Source organism: Pelobates fuscus, chromosome 11, assembly GCF_036172605.1.
Source record: "Pelobates fuscus isolate aPelFus1 chromosome 11, aPelFus1.pri, whole genome shotgun sequence".
Lineage (NCBI taxonomy): Eukaryota > Metazoa > Chordata > Amphibia > Anura > Pelobatidae > Pelobates > Pelobates fuscus.
Window position 1 is genome coordinate 142130910 of NC_086327.1, and position 18809 is coordinate 142149718.

Below are 18809 nucleotides of genomic sequence, written 5' to 3' on the forward strand. Positions count from 1 at the left end.
TGAGTTTATATACTCCTGCTAGATTGGATATGTCACTGTATACAGTTTGCATTTTTTTGTTCCTTTTTTTGTTGGATCCTATAGAGCTGGTGTATTTCCTTTGGATCCGAATTGTATCCATGGACTGTGACTCCTATGATCCTCAGCTTGCTGGCAGTAGTGTTCGATCAGTGTGTTTCCAAAAAGTATTTGGTAGATAAAACAAATGGAAACCCAGAGATATTTTGGAAGACACAATATGATCTGTGATTCAGCGCTTTTTTAACTCCCTGATGATGTCTTTATTCCTCTGTTGGCCCACATTGACCTTAATGGAATCTGGGCTGAATGAGATCCGAGCTATCTGTGTTTGGTGTTGTAGCGATGCCTTCCAGTGCTTCTCTATGGGAAGCACTGGATTGGCTGAGATCATGGAGACTGATAATCTCAGACAGGGAGGCGGAGCTACAGTTTGGTGACCAGTTCGCCACTTGATGGAAGGTAAGTAAATCGTTCTTTGGGGGAGGGCACTTACATAGGATAAAATTGGGCCATTGAGAAGAAGAAGAGACTTAATTTCAGTAACAACAAAGACGTATTATATCAGGCTCACCATTTGCTCAGACTCCATGCCAATCTGCTTAAATGAAAAACCACTGATTTTGGTTATTGTTAAAGAGACAACTAATCTTCCTCTCCAGTGCCGAGGCTCGCCGGGAAGTTCTCCCTCAGCCTGAAAAGAGGGAGGGGGTTGTGCGGCCATTGGCTGCCTGTTGCCAGCATGCTCTGCGTGCTGACAAAGATGCCAAATATGCACAGAATTCACATTAGCTGGGCTGGTTAATGGCACCCCATTGATGCTGCAGGAGCTGGGTTAAACTCTATGTGTGCAGTGTTCCATAGCTGTGTATTCAGCCTCCAGGCACCATGGCCTCTTCACACCAGTGGAGTAACGCTTTAAACATACAATATGTTTCTATAAGCCCAGCCTCACTGACTCCCAATTTACAGTTTTTGTCTTTAGGTATTCACCAACTTCTTCACTATTGAGTGTATTAAATTAAATAGACAATAGTCATTGCAGAATGTGGTGAGTCTTTGCAAGCTGTCATTTATGCCACGTAAACCTGATATTGTAATCATTGTGCTGCGCTACGGAATGTGATGGCGTTATATAAATAATAATAATAATATTAATTTGTGAAACCCCATTTACTGAGCATTAGAACAACACAATTGTCTACTGGTTTGGGAAATCATTGGAATAATTATTAAAATACCCCCATCCTCCAGCCAATCCAATAATTGCTGAGGGCATGATCTTTGACAACACACTGGCTTGGCTTCTATGACCACAGATAGAAGAGCTGTTATAGTCTCATGCTGTTTGTGGTTGAAAGTTGTGATGTCACCAAGCCAGTGACTTCAAATCGTGCAATCAGGCCATCACTGTAGCCTCCCTCCTGCAGGGCCAAGATCGGTTCACGCAATAGATCAATTGTAGAAAATTCTAATGAAAATCTAAGGAAATATAGCATTGCTCAAAATATAACCAGGATGTATGGTTTATAGGAGATCTCTGAATGTTCATCCCTAAAAATCAGAATGTTCTAAAAAATAATAAATGCTAAAAAACAGCAATTTAACCCATTTTACAATAACCCCAGGAAGATACACAGCAGATAAACAAATACAGGCTTTGGATAAGCGTCTCAAATAATTTATTATTTTGAATTTTTTTTCTTTTTATATTTGTATATTTTTGATATACTTGCACATTTTTATATATATGATATATTTTTTGACATTACAATATTTTGAAAAAATAATTTTCAAACTTTATCTAAAAATATAAAAAAATTTCAAAAGATTATCCAAGTATGAAATGGAGGCCAGAGTGTGATAAACACTCTGCTATGGTGAAACTGAACTTACAATCTGGCCAAACTGGATATGTTACGTGTATTTTTAAATCTTACAACATGGTTTAGAGCTCCGCTTTGAGATATTTATTTCATTATGACACAGAATAGTATAATATATTATAATAGAATCAGCTCTTTTTTATTTCCACAGTTGTGACCTAAAATCTGAGATTTCCTTATTATTTGGAGTAAACCCCATCACATGTCTATGGGACTTGGTAAACGTATGCCAGGGTGACATACTGTCCTCTGGGCACCGACGCAGAATGTGAATTGAAGCTGCGTTTTGATACTGACGTATCTAAATGTACTAATGGCGAGTGTCTGGTGGATCCTTTTGGCACCAGAATTTATATGGTCCAGTGCCTGTGTCACGTTTTTCACACCACGCCGGTCCCCGTTAATCGAATGACACAGCCTGTTTTGGCGTTATTATGGACTTAAGCCGATAGTATGCAGCCTAGAGCCATATCACTTGTCCTGACTCTTTTACCCGGGAGTACGTTATGACTTGTGGTGTGTGATTAGTCATCACTTGTCTGCAGATTGTCTTCTATACTGTCATAAGTTAAGCTCTGCCCCTCTTATTCCATAGTATAGGTTACTCCTGTCCTTTCGTTTGCATGTTGGGTGTTAAGCCTTTTCATATAAATATCTCCACGTGCCAAAGAGGATGCGTTGGAAGCAAGCCTGGTTTATCTGGGGGTGAAAGGTTATCATGTAACATGGAATGATCGTCAGTGATCCGGGATATTAGCCGAGGAACTGTCACATATAGATAAGAAGGATCTCTGCTGTCTCAGGCTTCTTGTTTTATTTTTACTGAAACAGAATGATGTGGGGGTTTTTGGGTCTTCAATTTAGCATTGAAGAAATTTATAATTTAGTAATTAAAATCTCTGATAGGCTTTAGAAATTGCAGCTAATTGAATTTAATGGGAAGATGATTTTCAATTTTATTTGATTACCGGGACCCCTGGCATTGGCAGTTATGGGAAAAATGGAGAAGGCACTGTGTGGGCTGTCTTGGTAGAATTGAATTGAGGGATAATCCGATTTTCTCATCATGACTTTCACTATAATTTTCCTATAATTTTCCATTATATATCTAGTTTACAAATACTCACTAAGAAGTCTAAAGAATCGAGACTACCTGCTAACAGGATTAAAGAGCTGTAGCAGTCCCTGTGCCAACTGTACTAATGTAAACATTGTGCCACGCCTTAGTACACAAAGAATTACAGGCTACTGGAAAATACATACATGTACACAGACGGCTAATGGCATCGTTATTTATTCCCCTTCTGTATAGAGAACCAGCCTAATACAAGAGATTACTGGTGCTTATACAAGGGCAAGGTAAACAGACCAGCCTCACGGGACTACATATTAAAAACACGTTATTGGTTCATTCAAGGGCAAAGTTCTGAACGTGAAGCAGTCACCATGGAAACCAGCGGAATGTTCCTGCCCATTGCTGCAGTTTTAGAACTTTGCCCCAGACTTGGCTTTTACACCTGAGCCCACTGACAAAGCTCTGAGCTCACAAGAGCTTGCGATCTAGAGGATTTGGTAGATAAAAGGAAGGCAAAAAAGGTATTGCCAGGCAGTTCAAGGTGCGTATTATAGATACCGGTCCTATCATTGGAATGGACATTTTGGGGAATATTGGCATGCCCCTAAATTAGGGTTGTGTTTACTAGAAGCTTGCCATCATTGAAGGTCTATTTCATTCTTAGGTTTGATGAAATTAATTCTGAATTTGCACAATTTAGATCAAAATAGCAGTTTAACAAGTTCCCCCGTTAGCCAAATATGCCTTTTTAGCCTGAATGTTCCGGGTTTGGGTGTCCGTTTTATTAATAAAGCAGAGTCCAGTGATTGTTGGAAATTAGATTATCTGGAAGACAAATCATTGTCTGTACCCCATCCCTGCCCCATTTACCACCTTTGTGACAGCGATATGTGTATTTGGAAAGTGTACATCTTGTTTAAGGATGGCTGTTTCTCTATGTGTGCAGACCTACCGTAGGGTTAAAGATGTAGGAATTCAGACAGCGATGATAAAATGCTTTATCCGTAAGTAAAATGTATGACCATAGCACATTTTTAATGTAGGATACACAGGAAAATTTCGATCTCCGGGCCTGCAATTAAATCATCTTAGGCCTTCAGTCTGCATTTTACACCAGTCACAAGTAGCTCCGTGTACGAGCCTAATTGCTAACCAACTCTGTGATAAATAATTATGTTTTTTAGAATAACACCAGATTTGCGAAGTTTGAGACATATTTCAAAATGGTGATTATGTTAAAATAGCGCACTTTTGCCACCCTGTTTTGTGAGGACAGCTCAGACATATGAGAGAAGAGAATGTCTGCCGATGCCTAGTCTGAATTGTATTTCCCTTTATTTGATATATTTTTTTTTCAATGTGAAAGTTTATTGAAGATTATTTCTGTTTAGGATTATACCTCACAGACAGAATGTTTAGCAAGTACAATCAGCGGTTTCCGAGAAAATTACAGTAATGCTCAAAATAATGTACTTTGATTGTTATTTAGTTAGAGAATTCCATCTGTGACGTCAGTTAACCCCTTAAGGACCAAGCTTCTGGAATAAAAGGGATTCATGACATGTCACACATGTCATGTGTCCTTAAGGGGTTAAATAGAATCTTTAAATTGGATAGAAGTAAATACCTCAGGAGGACAGTGGAAGGGATGTGGAAACGTGGTGAAGAGGGGGTAAACCCTTAACTTTCTCCTGTGGCTCTTTTCGTTACCTATCGCTTGTTTCGGTTGAGTATAATAAGATGCATTGTTGCCACTGTCTCAATTGTTTTTTGTGACTTGTGATTCCAGGTGCGAATCATGTGTTGGCTTATGTGGTTGTCTTGTTGGGTGTGTTTTGTTGATCTGAGTAGAAAAGAGTCCCACATCTAACATGTTTATATGGTGATCCTAGTCTTGTGAGGTTGGATTTGCTTCCATTTTTTCATAGGAACAGTTAGTAGATACTTGTTGTATTAGATCTTCTCGTGATGGGATCTGTTGCGACGCCCAATGTCCAGCTATCAGTAACAGAGTCAAAACAAGGATTTGGTATGTTAGTTTTTTCACTGGTTTGGATACCCGACTTGGTAAGAGAAGTGATCGCAATCATGCTATTCAAGGGGCCTGTGAGGTTTTTGTTTGCTCTGAGTGTAGGTTGATTTTTGAGCAGGGCCACCAGATGTGCAGCATTGTTCCTACATCCGTGTGTCCTCTCCAACATTTATTGTCAGTGGAAGGGTTGATACGAGTTAACTTTGCTGGCACCAAGTACCATAAGAGTTTTCTCGTACGTTCAATGTGTGAATTGCAAAGTGTGAGACCTTTATGTGCTTGGAATTGTATTTATTTTTAATGTGTAATAAGTTTGTGTACAAATAGTCAGTCTTTGACTTTGCGGCTCTTATAGAAATGAGATTGTATGTTTGGCATATTTATTTCCCCGTTGTACGAGACTAAGGATCATGTTGGTGCTAAAATAACAATCTGTTGGCTTGGTTCTTTAGAAGATTTTCCATCTAGCAATAAATGTAACATTTAAAAGGGATTTTACGGGGGGCGTGGCCTGACCTGCAAACGGAGCAGTTGCATGGTGGAGAAGCTCCACCAAACAAACTGCTTCAAGGGGAAAAACTCACCGTTTACAAGCCTGTAATGACACCGGGATACGCTACCCATGTCGGGGGCCACCCAGTGAATCACCCGATACCAAACTTGAGTGCATCCCACAACCGTGTAACCAAGGCAGCAGGCGGTAGCCTGCGGCGGATGGAGCTGGGGGGAGACGGCCGCACTCCTCGCCCCTACACCGGAGACACCAAACCACCAGCTACCCGTTCCCCCTCAGGACCGGTGGGGGTGATCCCGGTCCAAACTCTCCAGGCAGCGGGGCCGAGACGAGCGCTGATAACGGGACCGCACAGGCAGCCCTCTGCCACACGGGCCCTCAAGATGGCTGACGCCTCATGTAACCACAACCGCCAAACAGACAGGCATCAAACCTTAACCAAGCTCGATGCCCTACTCGACGCCTTCTGGGCGAAATTGGCCAGCAGAGAGCGACAAGCCAAGGCACCAGCGTACATACCCGCCGAAGAACTCGCAAGTCCCCACTGCAGACACACAGGCCCCCGCCTGAGGGGACCCACAAAATGGCGCTGGAGAAGGAGACCCCTCCCGCTCGCGCTCAAACAGGCAAGACCGCACTGCATACACATCCCAACCAGAGGTGGCCCACAAGCCTCTCAAAGCACTGACTTGAAGCAGAGACCCATAAAGCGACCACACACTAGCAAGCTACCCTCACAGCTCCGTACTAACCTGACACCGCGGAAAGCCCCAGAGAGCCAAAGAGGGACTCCACCTACCTACGCCATAAAAGCGGAACTCCACAACGACGGGCTGGCGAACTGACCGCTGGAACCAGTGATGCTGTACCCAACAATCCCCCAGCAGGACTTCCAAACACCTCTGACACCTCTCCCTGCGCTGGGCATAGGTTAAAAGTGAACTCACAAGTTGGGACTAACAGAAGTCTGTACTCAAAACCTCTGCTGCAATGGACGCACAGCAATCTCCTCAACAGAGAATCACAGGCAACGCAGAACTTTACAACAAAACCCACTGTTATGAACATTTTTATTTAGTTAGCAATATCATTATACGCGTTTCCCACATCTGCAATGCCTTACTACTCACACTACTAACGCTCTCAGACAGCCTGTCACCCACTCACTTACCAAGGCAAAGCCCGCCTGCCTGGAAACCCTCATGTATAAACCTCTTTATACACACACGCAACTCCAAAGCATGTAACATAGCAATGCCTCATCATACCTCTTGCTATTATGCCACTTTACCCCCGGATAACCTCACCTGCTACACTAAGGGCACAGGGCAACAGGCAGACACCATACCTACGCTCACACACTCAATCAGCTAACCTCATAGGCTTAAACCATGATTAGTCTTGGAATGTTTCAGATCTTTCTTAACCTGTCTATCTTACTCTTCAAAACTATTAGCCTGGTGGAAATTAAGGTTATAGCCAGTTCTTTCTAACCTGACCTATACAATTTGTGCTGTTAACGCTTGCCATGCTACTGTTCATCTTGTATTAGTCCATCGGCTTGTACCAGCTATCGTGGCGGTATAAGCATGTATTTAATTCAAAGCACAACAAAAATAAAGAATTAAAAAAAAAAAAGGGGGATTTTAAATTTTCTACATTTACCCTCACAAATTGCAAAAAGTAGATATTTGAAAAGCATTGTGGCAGCTGAGCTGTGCCTTTCTATGCCTTTGCGCGGATTAATGACTTCATCTTCCAGGAGGACTATGGGTATAAGGTTATTTGTTGGAAGTTATTTTAATATGAGTGTTAAGATGTGCGAGACATGCCCTGAAACTGTAAACTAATGGGCACATTAAGCTGTTTCCTCTTTGTATTAAGTGAATGAAGCTGTGACTGTTTCTCATGATTTGCAGCCTGTATATGTTATTATATACTTTTCTACCTAGGAACCAATACAATGCAGGTGGTAAATATCCACTCCCCAAATTCTTGCCATGCACAGCTTCACTTTATGGTAAATTAATTGGTTCACATACTGGTAGAGAGTGATGCAACAGGCAGGGAATTTTACAAACTTAGATTTCTCCCCTCTCAAATATTTGACAGCTGTCCACACAAAACTTGGAGTGTTTAACCCCTTAAGGACACATGACATGTGTGACATGTCATGATTCCCTTTTATTCCAGAAGTTTGGTCCTTAAGGGGTTAAGGGCCACTCTAGACCCCTAAAAACAGTTTAGCTTGTTATAGACTGTGTCCTCTTTTTTTCATTTTATAAAAAGTGCAGATTTCAACAAATATTGCCATTTTTATAAATGAACCTTGTTACTCCCCCCTGGCTGTCAATCAGACAGACACTCCTATTACTTCCTGGTTTGGTTAGCTCAGTGGAACTAAATTCAAGAGGCAGCAATTGCCCAGAGCACCTGCTTTGTAAAGACTTCTCATTGAGCTGCATTGGGAAGTCTGTGATTGGACAGCCACAGAAAGTCTGGGCGGGGTTACAAGGGGAGGGCTTGCAAAGGCAGCAGGCAAAAGAACTGTCATTTTTGGAAACTGTTTTAGATCTACCCCAATGAAAAATAATAAGGTGCACGTTTTCATGGAATTCTATGTACTAAACAGTGATTTTTCTTGTTTGATTGTGGCAGTAGAGTGTCATTTTAATCATCTTTCTCATTATGGTGAACTTGTTACAGTTTGCAAACATTTCAGGTCTGTGATTGCCGGGGTCTTTGAGCCTCCTGTTACACTCAGAGCTGAAACTCTAAATACAGCAAAATCTTGTTTTGCAAAGGACAAATAATGCCAGTCGAGAAATTTGATTCATAAAATATCTTGGAAAAAAAAAAAAAATGTATATCTCTGATCAGTTTGTAAGGAACCTATTCAAAAATGCATATTTTTAAAATATTTTTTGTATATTTAATCATTACAAAAGTAATATGTAATTTCCAAATGATGCACAAATATTCCCCATGTTGTAAAAATTGACTTTTCACTGGCTGCAGACCCACCCCTTTTAGCCCAGCACTTCGTTCCTTGAAGTCCAATCAGTAGCTTATCGTGAAAGCACCGGGGACAAATCTCCAGTCCAAAGTTTTTCCTAGAAATTAGTGTTTTTATTTAAGATTTAAGGATTTATTTAAAAAATCATACTTTAGAGCTGTATTGTTTCAAATTTCATTTTTATTTATTACTCTTTATCTGTCCATTAAAATAATGACTTGCTATAAAAAGTTATTGTGACTACAATTCTCATCACGCTCTGCCAGCCATTGAATACGGTTGATAGGAGTTAAACTCTACATCAGCTGTTTAACCTCAGCCAGACTCTCACTGACTATGGTAAGAGCTGGTTATGTCTTTTTTATATTTGTCTGACCTCTGCACCTAGCTAAGTCAGAGTCAAAAACCATAAACAGTTATTTTTAACTTTATTGTTATTACTTACATTTATAAAGAGCCAACTTACTCTGTAGCGTAGTACAATTCGGGAAATTGTATATTATATAAAGAATAAAACAAATGGAAAAGAGGATTCTTCTCATGAGCTGAGATCAATAATCGAAGCACTTTTATACAACATGCTCATCAAGGTAGCCCGTGAGCTTACAATTTAAGGGTTAAAGGGTGAATTGAGACACGCAGGGGGATATGGAGAGAATTAAAGAATAATTACAACCACTGATAACATGTAAAGGGAGGAGGGGCATGTTATAAAATAAGAGGGAACCAGGCTGGGATTAGGGATAAAGCAAATGAGTTAGCATTGCAGGATTTAGCTCAGGAGAGCTAACGGAAGGCACTGCTGTAAGCTCACCTCTGACTCTCCTGTGTCAACAGTTGAGATGTGGAGCGACGCCTGTTGCACTCCAGGTAAGAAGTCAAACCATAAAAAAACGTTTAACTTCTTACACTGGAAGTACCAGCGTACAGCGAGCTGTAGTGGTTATAGTGCTCAGTGTTGTTACAATGTTGATACAAGGTGGTCCACTAATATCATACATGCATTTGTGATGCAAATAGTTATCAGGCATGATAATGAAACGAACATTGCATTTCTCATGCAGATTATCTAATTTATATATTTGTTTTTAATGTTTTAATTTTATTGATTGAGATTTAACAGTGCAATATTCAGCATGGTGTAATAAAATAGACGATACATAAGGCAGGAGAAATAGAAACGGTGTCCCAGTCAATTCATATTATCAAATCGGGCAAAGTACGTAATCTGAAGAGGAAAGGAGAAATTACAGATTTGTATTTATTTGCTGGTTAGAAATGAGAGATTTGGTCAAAAGTAGTTAGGAGGCTCAATCACAACATTTGGGGGAGGGGGAACATACCTGTAAACCAAACCTAACTTTTATAAACTGCAAAGTGGACATTATCAATAAAAATAGTTTAATTATTAATGAATAGATATGTAGTGCTAGGCTTTTAGTGACAAGCAAACTGTCACTCCCTGTATAAACAGACTCGAAGGACAGGAGATTGGGTGGGAAACAACCATGAGAGACTATCTCCGGACGTCCAGGCCAGTTGGCAGCTATTATTTTCTATAGCTGTACACTTTACATTCAGAGTGTCTGTCCTTGAAACTAAATATTGCCAATATTTAACCCATAGGAAGCCTCCAAGCGGGAGCATAGCAGGATTAGCCATAATAGGAACCATGAACCATCTCTGTATGCATAATGACTGGTACCCTGCTTAGGGCCATGAGGCATATTAATCCTTCTCTGTGGGCGTCACTTCTGGTAATGCTGAACGGAGAGTGTAGATCCGTATTTTTGTGAATGAAACCTGTTCTTGTAGATAGAGAATGGCCGAATAGTTTTTTTTTTGTATCTGTGCGTTCAAACCTAGGCCAACAAAGAGATATCTGCGCTCTACTCTACTTCCATAAAGAATGTGCTTCCAGAGGAATAATCAATACAATGTTGAAATGTTATTTCAAATCCATCAATGAAGCGATGGAAGAGGTGGGGGAAGGACAAACCTCCATATTATGCATTTTGTTCCGTGTGACGCTTTTCTCATTTTCATGAAGTTATAGAATAGGTGCCTTCCCCACCCCCCCACGCTGTATTAATGGGCAGTTTCATGAAGTTGTAGAATAGGTGCCTTCCCCACCCTCCCTCGCTGTATTAATGGGCAGTTTCATGAAGTTGTAGAATAGGTGCCTTCCGCACCCTCCCACGCTATATTAATGGGCAGTTTCATGAAGTTGTAGAATAGGTGCCTTCCCCACCCTCCCTCGCTGTATTAATGGGCAGTTTCATGAAGTTGTAGAATAGGTGTCTCTTCCCCCTCCCCCCCTCGCTGTATTAATGGGCAGTTCATGAAGTTGTAGAATAGGTGCCTTCCCCACCCTCCCTCGCTGTATTAATGGGCAGTTTCATGAAGTTGTAGAATAGGTACAGCAGTTTGTCCCTTGCCTTCCCCACCCCACCCTCGCTGTATTAATGGGCAGTTTCATGAAGTTGTAGAATAGGTGCCTTCCCCACCCCCCCCCCCCCCCACGCTGTATTAATGGGCAGTTTCATGAAGTTGTAGAATAGGTGCCTTCCCCACCCCCCCTCGCTGTATTAATGGGCATTTTCATGAATTTGTAGAATAGGTGCCTTCCCCACCCCCCCCCCCCTCGCTGTATTAATGGGCAGTTTCATGAAGTTGTAGAATAGGTGCCTTCCCCACCCCACCCCACGCTGTATTAATGGGCAGTTTCATGAAGTTGTAGAATAGGTGCCTTCCCCACCCCCCCTCGCTGTATTAATGGGCAGTTTCATGAAGTTGTAGAATAGGTGCCTTCCCCACCCTCCCTCGCTGTATTAATGGGCAGTTTCATGAAGTTGTAGAATAGGTGCCTTCCGCACCCTCCCACGCTATATTAATGGGCAGTTTCATGAAGTTGTAGAATAGGTGCCTTCCCCACCCTCCCTCGCTGTATTAATGGGCAGTTTCATGAAGTTGTAGAATAGGTGTCTCTTCCCCCCTCTCCCCCTCGCTGTATTCATGGGCAGTTCATGAAGTTGTAGAATAGGTGCCTTCCCCACCCTCCCCTCGCTGTATTAATGGGCATTTTCATGAAGTTGTAGAATAGGTGCCTTCCCCACCATCCCTCGCTGTATTAATGGGCAGTTTCATGCAGTTGTAGAATAGCCGTCTCTCCCCCCCTCGCTGTATTAATGGGCATTTTCATGAAGTTGTAGAATAGGTGTCTCTCCCCACCCTCCCTCGCTGTATTAATGGGCATTTTCATGAAGTTGTAGAATAGGTGCCTTCCCCACCCCCCACGCTGTATTAATGGGCAGTTTCATGAAGTTGTAGAATAGGTGCCTTCCCCACCCTCCCACGCTGTATTGATGGGCAGTTTCATGAAGTTGTAGAATAGGTGTCTCACCCCCCCCCCCTCCCCCCCCCCGCTGTATTAATGGGCATTTTCATGAAGTTGTAGAATAGGTGCCTTCCCCACCCCCCCCCCTCGCTGTATTAATGGGCAGTTTCATGAAGTTGTAGAATAGGTGCCTTCCCCACCCCCCCTCGCTGTATTAATGGGCATTTTCATGAAGTTGTAGAATAGGTGTCTCTCCCCACCCCCCCTCTCTGTATTAATGGGCAGTTTCATGAAGTTGTAGAATAGGTGCCTTCCCCACCATCCCTCGCTGTATTAATGGGCAGTTTCATGCAGTTGTAGAATAGCCGTCTCTCCCCCCCCTCGCTGTATTAATGGGCATTTTCATGAAGTTGTAGAATAGGTGCCTTCCGCACCCTCCCACGCTGTATTAATGGGCAGTTTCCTGAAGTTGTTGAATAGGTGCCTTCCCCACCCTCCCTCGCTGTATTAATGGGCAGTTTCATGAAGTTGTAGAATAGTTGCCTTCCCCACTCTCCCTCGCTGTATTAATGGGCAGTTTCATGAAGTTGTAGAATAGCTGTCTCTCCCCCCTCGCTGTATTAATGGGCATTTTCATGAAGTTGTAGAATAGGTGTCTCTCCCCCTCCCCCCCCCCTCTCGCTGTATTAATGGGCAGTTTCATGAAGTTGTAGAATAGGTGCCTTCCCCACCCTCCCTCGCTGTATTAATGGGCAGTTTCATGAAGTTGTAGAATAGCTGTCTCTCCCCCCTCGCTGTATTAATGGGCATTTTCATGAAGTTGTAGAATAGGTGTCTCTCCCCACCCTCCCTCGCTGTATTAATGGGCATTTTCATGAAGTTGTAGAATAGGTGCCTTCCCCACCCTCCCACGCTGTATTGATGGGCAGTTTCATGAAGTTGTAGAATAGGTGTCTCTCCCCACCCTCCCTCGCTGTATTAATGGGCATTTTCATGAAGTTGTAGAATCGGTGCCTTCCCCACCCTCCCACCCTGTATTGATGGGCAGTTTCATGAAGTTGTAGAATAGGTGTCTCACCCCCCCACCCCCCTCGCTGTATTAATGGGCATTTTCATGAAGTTGTAGAATAGGTGCCTTCCCCACCCTCCCTCGCTGTATTAATGGGCAGTTTCATGAAGTTGTAGAATAGGTGCCTTCCCCACCCTCCCTCGCTGTATTAATGGGCAGTTTCATGAAGTTGTAGAATAGGTGCCTTCCCCACCCTCCCACGCTGTATTGATGGGCAGTTTCATGAAGTTGTAGAATAGGTGCCTTCCCCACCCTCCCTCGCTGTATTAATGGGCAGTTTCATGAAGTTGTAGAATAGGTGCCTTCCCCACCCTCCCTCGCTGTATTAATGGGCAGTTTCATGAAGTTGTAGAATAGGTGCCTTCCCCACCCCCCCCCCCCCCCACGCTGTATTAATGGGCAGTTTCATGAAGTTGTAGAATAGGTGCCTTCCCCACCCCCCCTCGCTGTATTAATGGGCATTTTCATGAATTTGTAGAATAGGTGCCTTCCCCACCCCCCCCCCCTCGCTGTATTAATGGGCAGTTTCATGAAGTTGTAGAATAGGTGCCTTCCCCACCCCACCCCACGCTGTATTAATGGGCAGTTTCATGAAGTTGTAGAATAGGTGCCTTCCCCACCCCCCCTCGCTGTATTAATGGGCAGTTTCATGAAGTTGTAGAATAGGTGCCTTCCCCACCCTCCCTCGCTGTATTAATGGGCAGTTTCATGAAGTTGTAGAATAGGTGCCTTCCGCACCCTCCCACGCTATATTAATGGGCAGTTTCATGAAGTTGTAGAATAGGTGCCTTCCCCACCCTCCCTCGCTGTATTAATGGGCAGTTTCATGAAGTTGTAGAATAGGTGTCTCTTCCCCCCTCTCCCCCTCGCTGTATTCATGGGCAGTTCATGAAGTTGTAGAATAGGTGCCTTCCCCACCCTCCCCTCGCTGTATTAATGGGCATTTTCATGAAGTTGTAGAATAGGTGCCTTCCCCACCATCCCTCGCTGTATTAATGGGCAGTTTCATGCAGTTGTAGAATAGCCGTCTCTCCCCCCCTCGCTGTATTAATGGGCATTTTCATGAAGTTGTAGAATAGGTGTCTCTCCCCACCCTCCCTCGCTGTATTAATGGGCATTTTCATGAAGTTGTAGAATAGGTGCCTTCCCCACCCCCCACGCTGTATTAATGGGCAGTTTCATGAAGTTGTAGAATAGGTGCCTTCCCCACCCTCCCACGCTGTATTGATGGGCAGTTTCATGAAGTTGTAGAATAGGTGTCTCTCCCCCACCCCCCCCCCCACGCTGTATTAATGGGCATTTTCATGAAGTTGTAGAATAGGTGCCTTCCGCACCCTCCCTCGCTGTATTAATGGCCAGTTTTATAAAATTTTAGATTTGGTGCCTTCCCCACCCCCCCTCGCTGTATTAATGGGCAGTTTCATGAAGTTGTAGAATAGGTGCCTTCCGCACCCCACCCCCCCTCGCTGTATTAATGGGCAGTTTCATGAAGTTGTAGAATAGGTGCCTTCCCCACCCCCCCACGCTGTATTAATGGGTTTTGCAGTAAAGTTTCAGTGTTTTATTCTTACGTTCTGTATACCCCTGATCAACAATTCCGTGTGATTGTCTCTCCTGCTTGGACATATTTTATTAGTTAATTTGTATTTAACGTGTACTAGTACTGACATGTACTATTCATATCTTCACAATGATGGTGCTATTGGGTGCATAATGTTCTTGAAATCTTTTGCTCAAACTCTTTGATTGCCCAGGCTTCCTCATTCTTGTGGCCCTTGGAGAGTTAAAATAATGAAATTAACACAAATTTATCAATGCCTAAAATGCTTTCTGGCTGTTAACGCCGTCGTTTTCCCCAATATTTTGTGGTCAGTTAAGATTAACCACAGTTTATCCCACATATATTTATATGAAAATGCGCTCCAGAGACAGATTATTATAATATAATCTCTCGCTCAGTGAGATTTTATACCATCGTTTGCTTAGTAGAATCTGCACCTGCTTTTAATGTGTGCTACAGGCCGTTTGGAATTGAATAAATTCTCAGCAGTGCTGTAAGATGTTAAAATGACTTCATTTTCGTCATCTTTTTAATTGTTTCCATTTATCAAGCATTTGTCCATCACCCTGAAGATATTGATAGCATTTTCTATGCGTGATTTACGCAGCCATATTTTTTTTATTCATCCCAGCATGTAAGGAGTTAAGGTTTATGTGCATTGAAAAGATGGGGGTGGGGATTCTGTTATTAATTCTGAGTATTTATTCAGACAAATATAATGCTGTGCTAGGACAAGATTCTATGCAAAAAAAATAAAATCATGGAATTCATGCGGCAAAAATAGCACAATTATGATATAATTCAGACCTAGACAGATTCCTAAAATGATGATCGACAGAGAACCAGCATGAATGTGAGGGCAGCCCGAAAACAAAACGTCGCTCTTGTAAGAAATCATTTAAGATATTTATAAATATAACAGAACAACATTTCTTTATATTTTTATTTTGACGCAACTTTATTTTGGTAAATACTTTATCAAATATAGGTAGATTTGTCTCTCTCTTTGTATATTTCTCAAGTCTTTAATAACATCACTATTTCCAAATTATAAAGTTTCTCTAATCTTATTTAAGAACTTTTCATTTAACCATTGTATCGCCAGTCAAAAACTTATTTTCCAATTGTGTTTACTTTTAAAAAAATCAGACAGCTTAAGGTTACTTTTTTTAGAATTGATTTTATTATTGTTAATTATTATTGTAATTTTTTTAATATTTCACATCACTATGAAATGGGACTATAAAGCAATTTACAAACATAATATGTAACGTATAGACAGGTATATTGTATAGAGCTCAGAAAACAAATGTGGTCTCACGTGAGCTTACAGTCTAAAGACAGTGTTATCCTAGCCATTCCAATATTTACAAAACAAAATGTCAGTGCTAATTTAATTTGCTACATTTTTTTGTTAATATGTACAGTGCCCTAGGGCACAGATGAAAAAGGAGCCATGTTTGATGGTGTAAATGGCTTTGTTTTGTGTCCCCATTGTCTGTTTTGTTAAATTGCTGAACTTTTGAACAGTGCACAGGGATTAACCCTTTGTGCACCAGTGCTGTCTTTTGTAACGGAGGAGTGAAAGTAGTCTCCCCCTCGGGCACAGTGCTGAGTAAATGTCTCCTGAGGTTTTGGCTGAGTGAGTGTGGACGGTGCTGCTCACAGGATCCTCGTTTGGGAGAGACCTGGCTAGGAAAGGCTCTGGTGTCAGTGTGGAGGAAATAGAGCAAGTTCGCCTCCAGTGCTGTGTGTTTGGGAATGGTTTGTGACTGTCCCGCCTCCTCTGTCAGGGACTCTGGGCTTTGGGAACAAGGCTGTGAATCAGTAAGGACAGCCCCTGTGAGAGCGACACACTGATAGGACAGGCTGACACTCTGTGACTGGGGTTGTGTGTGTCTGTGTGTGGCTTTCTGCTTTTTGTTTTTTTTCTCTCTCCAACTCTGAGCAGAAAGCTCATTCAGTGCACAGCCACCTCTCGTACAGCGCTGGGCACAGGGACTGATCTTTCACCTGCCCTCTGCCCACTAGGGAGGGCCAGGAGAAGGCGTTGCCAATTGCAGCTTGCCCGCCTGCCCACTGCCTGAGCTCTCAGAGACACACACTCCGTGACATCAGCCCAACAACTTGTGATCCAGCAGGCAAATCAGCCACAATTAGATATTAATTAAGTATTATGAAAGTTGATTATTTAAGTGAATTCAGCTTTGGACTCTCTGACTATGGTGAGTACGGGGCTCTTGTCTCCCTCCTTTTCCTCCAGTTTGTCCTGAAGACGATCTCTTGCTGTCACTTTGTGTGTGTTTTCTTCCTGATTCACTGCTGTTGGCTGTATCTGAGGACAGCTATTGTGTGCCTGTAGCTTTGCTGCTTTTAGCTTTATATAGTAATAATGTCAGAGTTGTCCTTGCCCTCCTCTAACAGACGGGCACACATGCTTTCACAAAGTTTATGGGATCAGCGTTGCGTGTTTGACTGACAGCAAATGCCACTTTTCAAGGGCTGTGTTAAACAGTGTCAGCTACTCAAGTGATCACAGGAGTACTCTGCTTAACCCTTGGAGTGCCAGGGGTTTACTGATCACCTCTGGCACACACAGGGTTAAACGTAACAGGCTTGCATCCAGAAGTAACGTGTGGCTGATGGTTGATTGCTGGTTTTAGATTTCATGGCTGTAAACAGAATTTGTTTGCATTATTTGTCTGCTTATGTTGTGTTTCGGTGGGTTGTTGTTTTTTTTTTGTTTTGTTATGTTTGTTTTCCTTTTTATACACTTCCGTATGGCAAAATAAAGCTCATGTTTTATGCCAGTTAATTTGTTTCCTTCTCCTGTCCCAGGAGCTGGTTACTTTGATGAAACGAGCCCCTTTCACTTTTCATTCTAAGCAGTAACGGAAGTGACAGGAGGGGGGTATCTGCCGGTCACCTTTTCTGCTGGGGCTCAGTCCGAGCGGCCGGGCATCTGGGAACGATGGCTCATAAAGTGCTTGTTTTGTGTTGTGTGGTTATTTTTGTTTTAACTCTGGTCCTGGCTGTTCCGGTTTTATGGAGAAGTGACTGTGTAACCCAAAAGGAATTTAATTAATTTAGGTCAAGGCAGTGGCAGTTTAGAAGAGGTGATGATTACAATGTAATGATTTGTTTGTTCCCGTACAATGTATTGCACTCTCGCTGGCTTTCTCTGCCTGCCCTCTCATGGTGGAACAGGAATGGGGGCCCAGGTGTGCCGCGGGAGACAAGGAGGGCAGATTAATGTCTGAGGGCTGTAGGTAGGGGGCTGATTGGGAACTGGAAGTAGAAAGGGATAGTATGCCGGGGAAAGGCTGTTGAATGGCAGTTGATCTACTGGCTTTGTTTGGGGAAACGGTTGCTGTCCTGCTTGTTTGCAGCACATGTGCTGATGGGTTTCCGTGGTGACTACTGATCACACCCAAGAGATTATTCAATTTCACCTTAAAGAGAAAAACGAGAAAACAAAAAAAAAGCACAAACGCTTCGATGTGTTTCCTGCTTTCCCAGAGTTTCGTCAGGCTGCACTTTAAGTTCTCGCTGCACTTTCTAAAGGAATCCTGCCAGATAAATGCATTTAGGATATTTCTTGAAATTCTTAAATTTGTGCTTTTATTTTTTGTTTTGTTTTGCCACCTTTGTGCTGCTGATAATAGGATGATCAGACAATTAGCCTTTGCAGTGCCTGAGGAGTGAGCAAGTCCTACCTCACCTCTCTGGATTAAAGGTAACAAAATGTTGGGTCCGCACCTCTATGTGTTACCCAGCACCCTGACACCCTGATATTGGGTCCGCACCTCTATGTGTTACCCAGCACCCTGACACCCTGATATTGGGTCCGCACCTCTATGTGTTACCCAGCACCCTGACACCCTGATATTGGGCCCGCACCTCTATGTGTTACCCAGCACCCTGACACCCTGATATTGGGTCCGCACCTCTATGTGTCACCCAGCACCCTGACACCCTGATATTGGGTCCGCACCTCTATGTGTTACCCAGCACCCTGATATTGGGTCCGCACCTCTATGTGTTACCCAGCTCCCTGACACCCTGATATTGGGCCCGCACCTCTATGTGTTACCCAGCACCCTGACACCCTGATATTGGGCCCGCACCTCTATGTGTTACCCAGCACCCTGACACCCTGATATTGGGCCCGCACCTCTATGTGTTACCCAGCACCCTGACACCCTGATATTGGGCCCGCACCTCTATGTGTTACCCAGCTCCCTGACACCCTGATATTGGGCCCGCACCTCTATGTGTTACCCAGCACCCTGATATTGGGC

At 43.0% G+C, this 18809-nt stretch overlaps 1 protein-coding gene across 5 annotated transcripts in view; it reads left to right on the plus strand.

Moving 5' to 3' along the window:
* CASZ1 (castor zinc finger 1) overlaps positions 1-18809 on the plus strand; it is a 265091-nt gene that overhangs the window by 198262 nt on the left and 48020 nt on the right. For 2 of the 5 annotated variants that reach the window (XM_063436191.1, XM_063436192.1), the window contains exon 1: positions 16370-16733. The exons of 2 other annotated variants lie outside the window; for them this stretch is intronic. In XM_063436191.1, the coding sequence (XP_063292261.1) occupies positions 16685-16733 (49 nt within the window). In that variant the 5' untranslated portion in view covers positions 16370-16684. Of the gene's footprint in view, positions 1-16368; positions 16734-18809 lie in introns of those variants that run through there. One more of the 5 variants, XM_063436194.1, reaches the window with a different exon arrangement.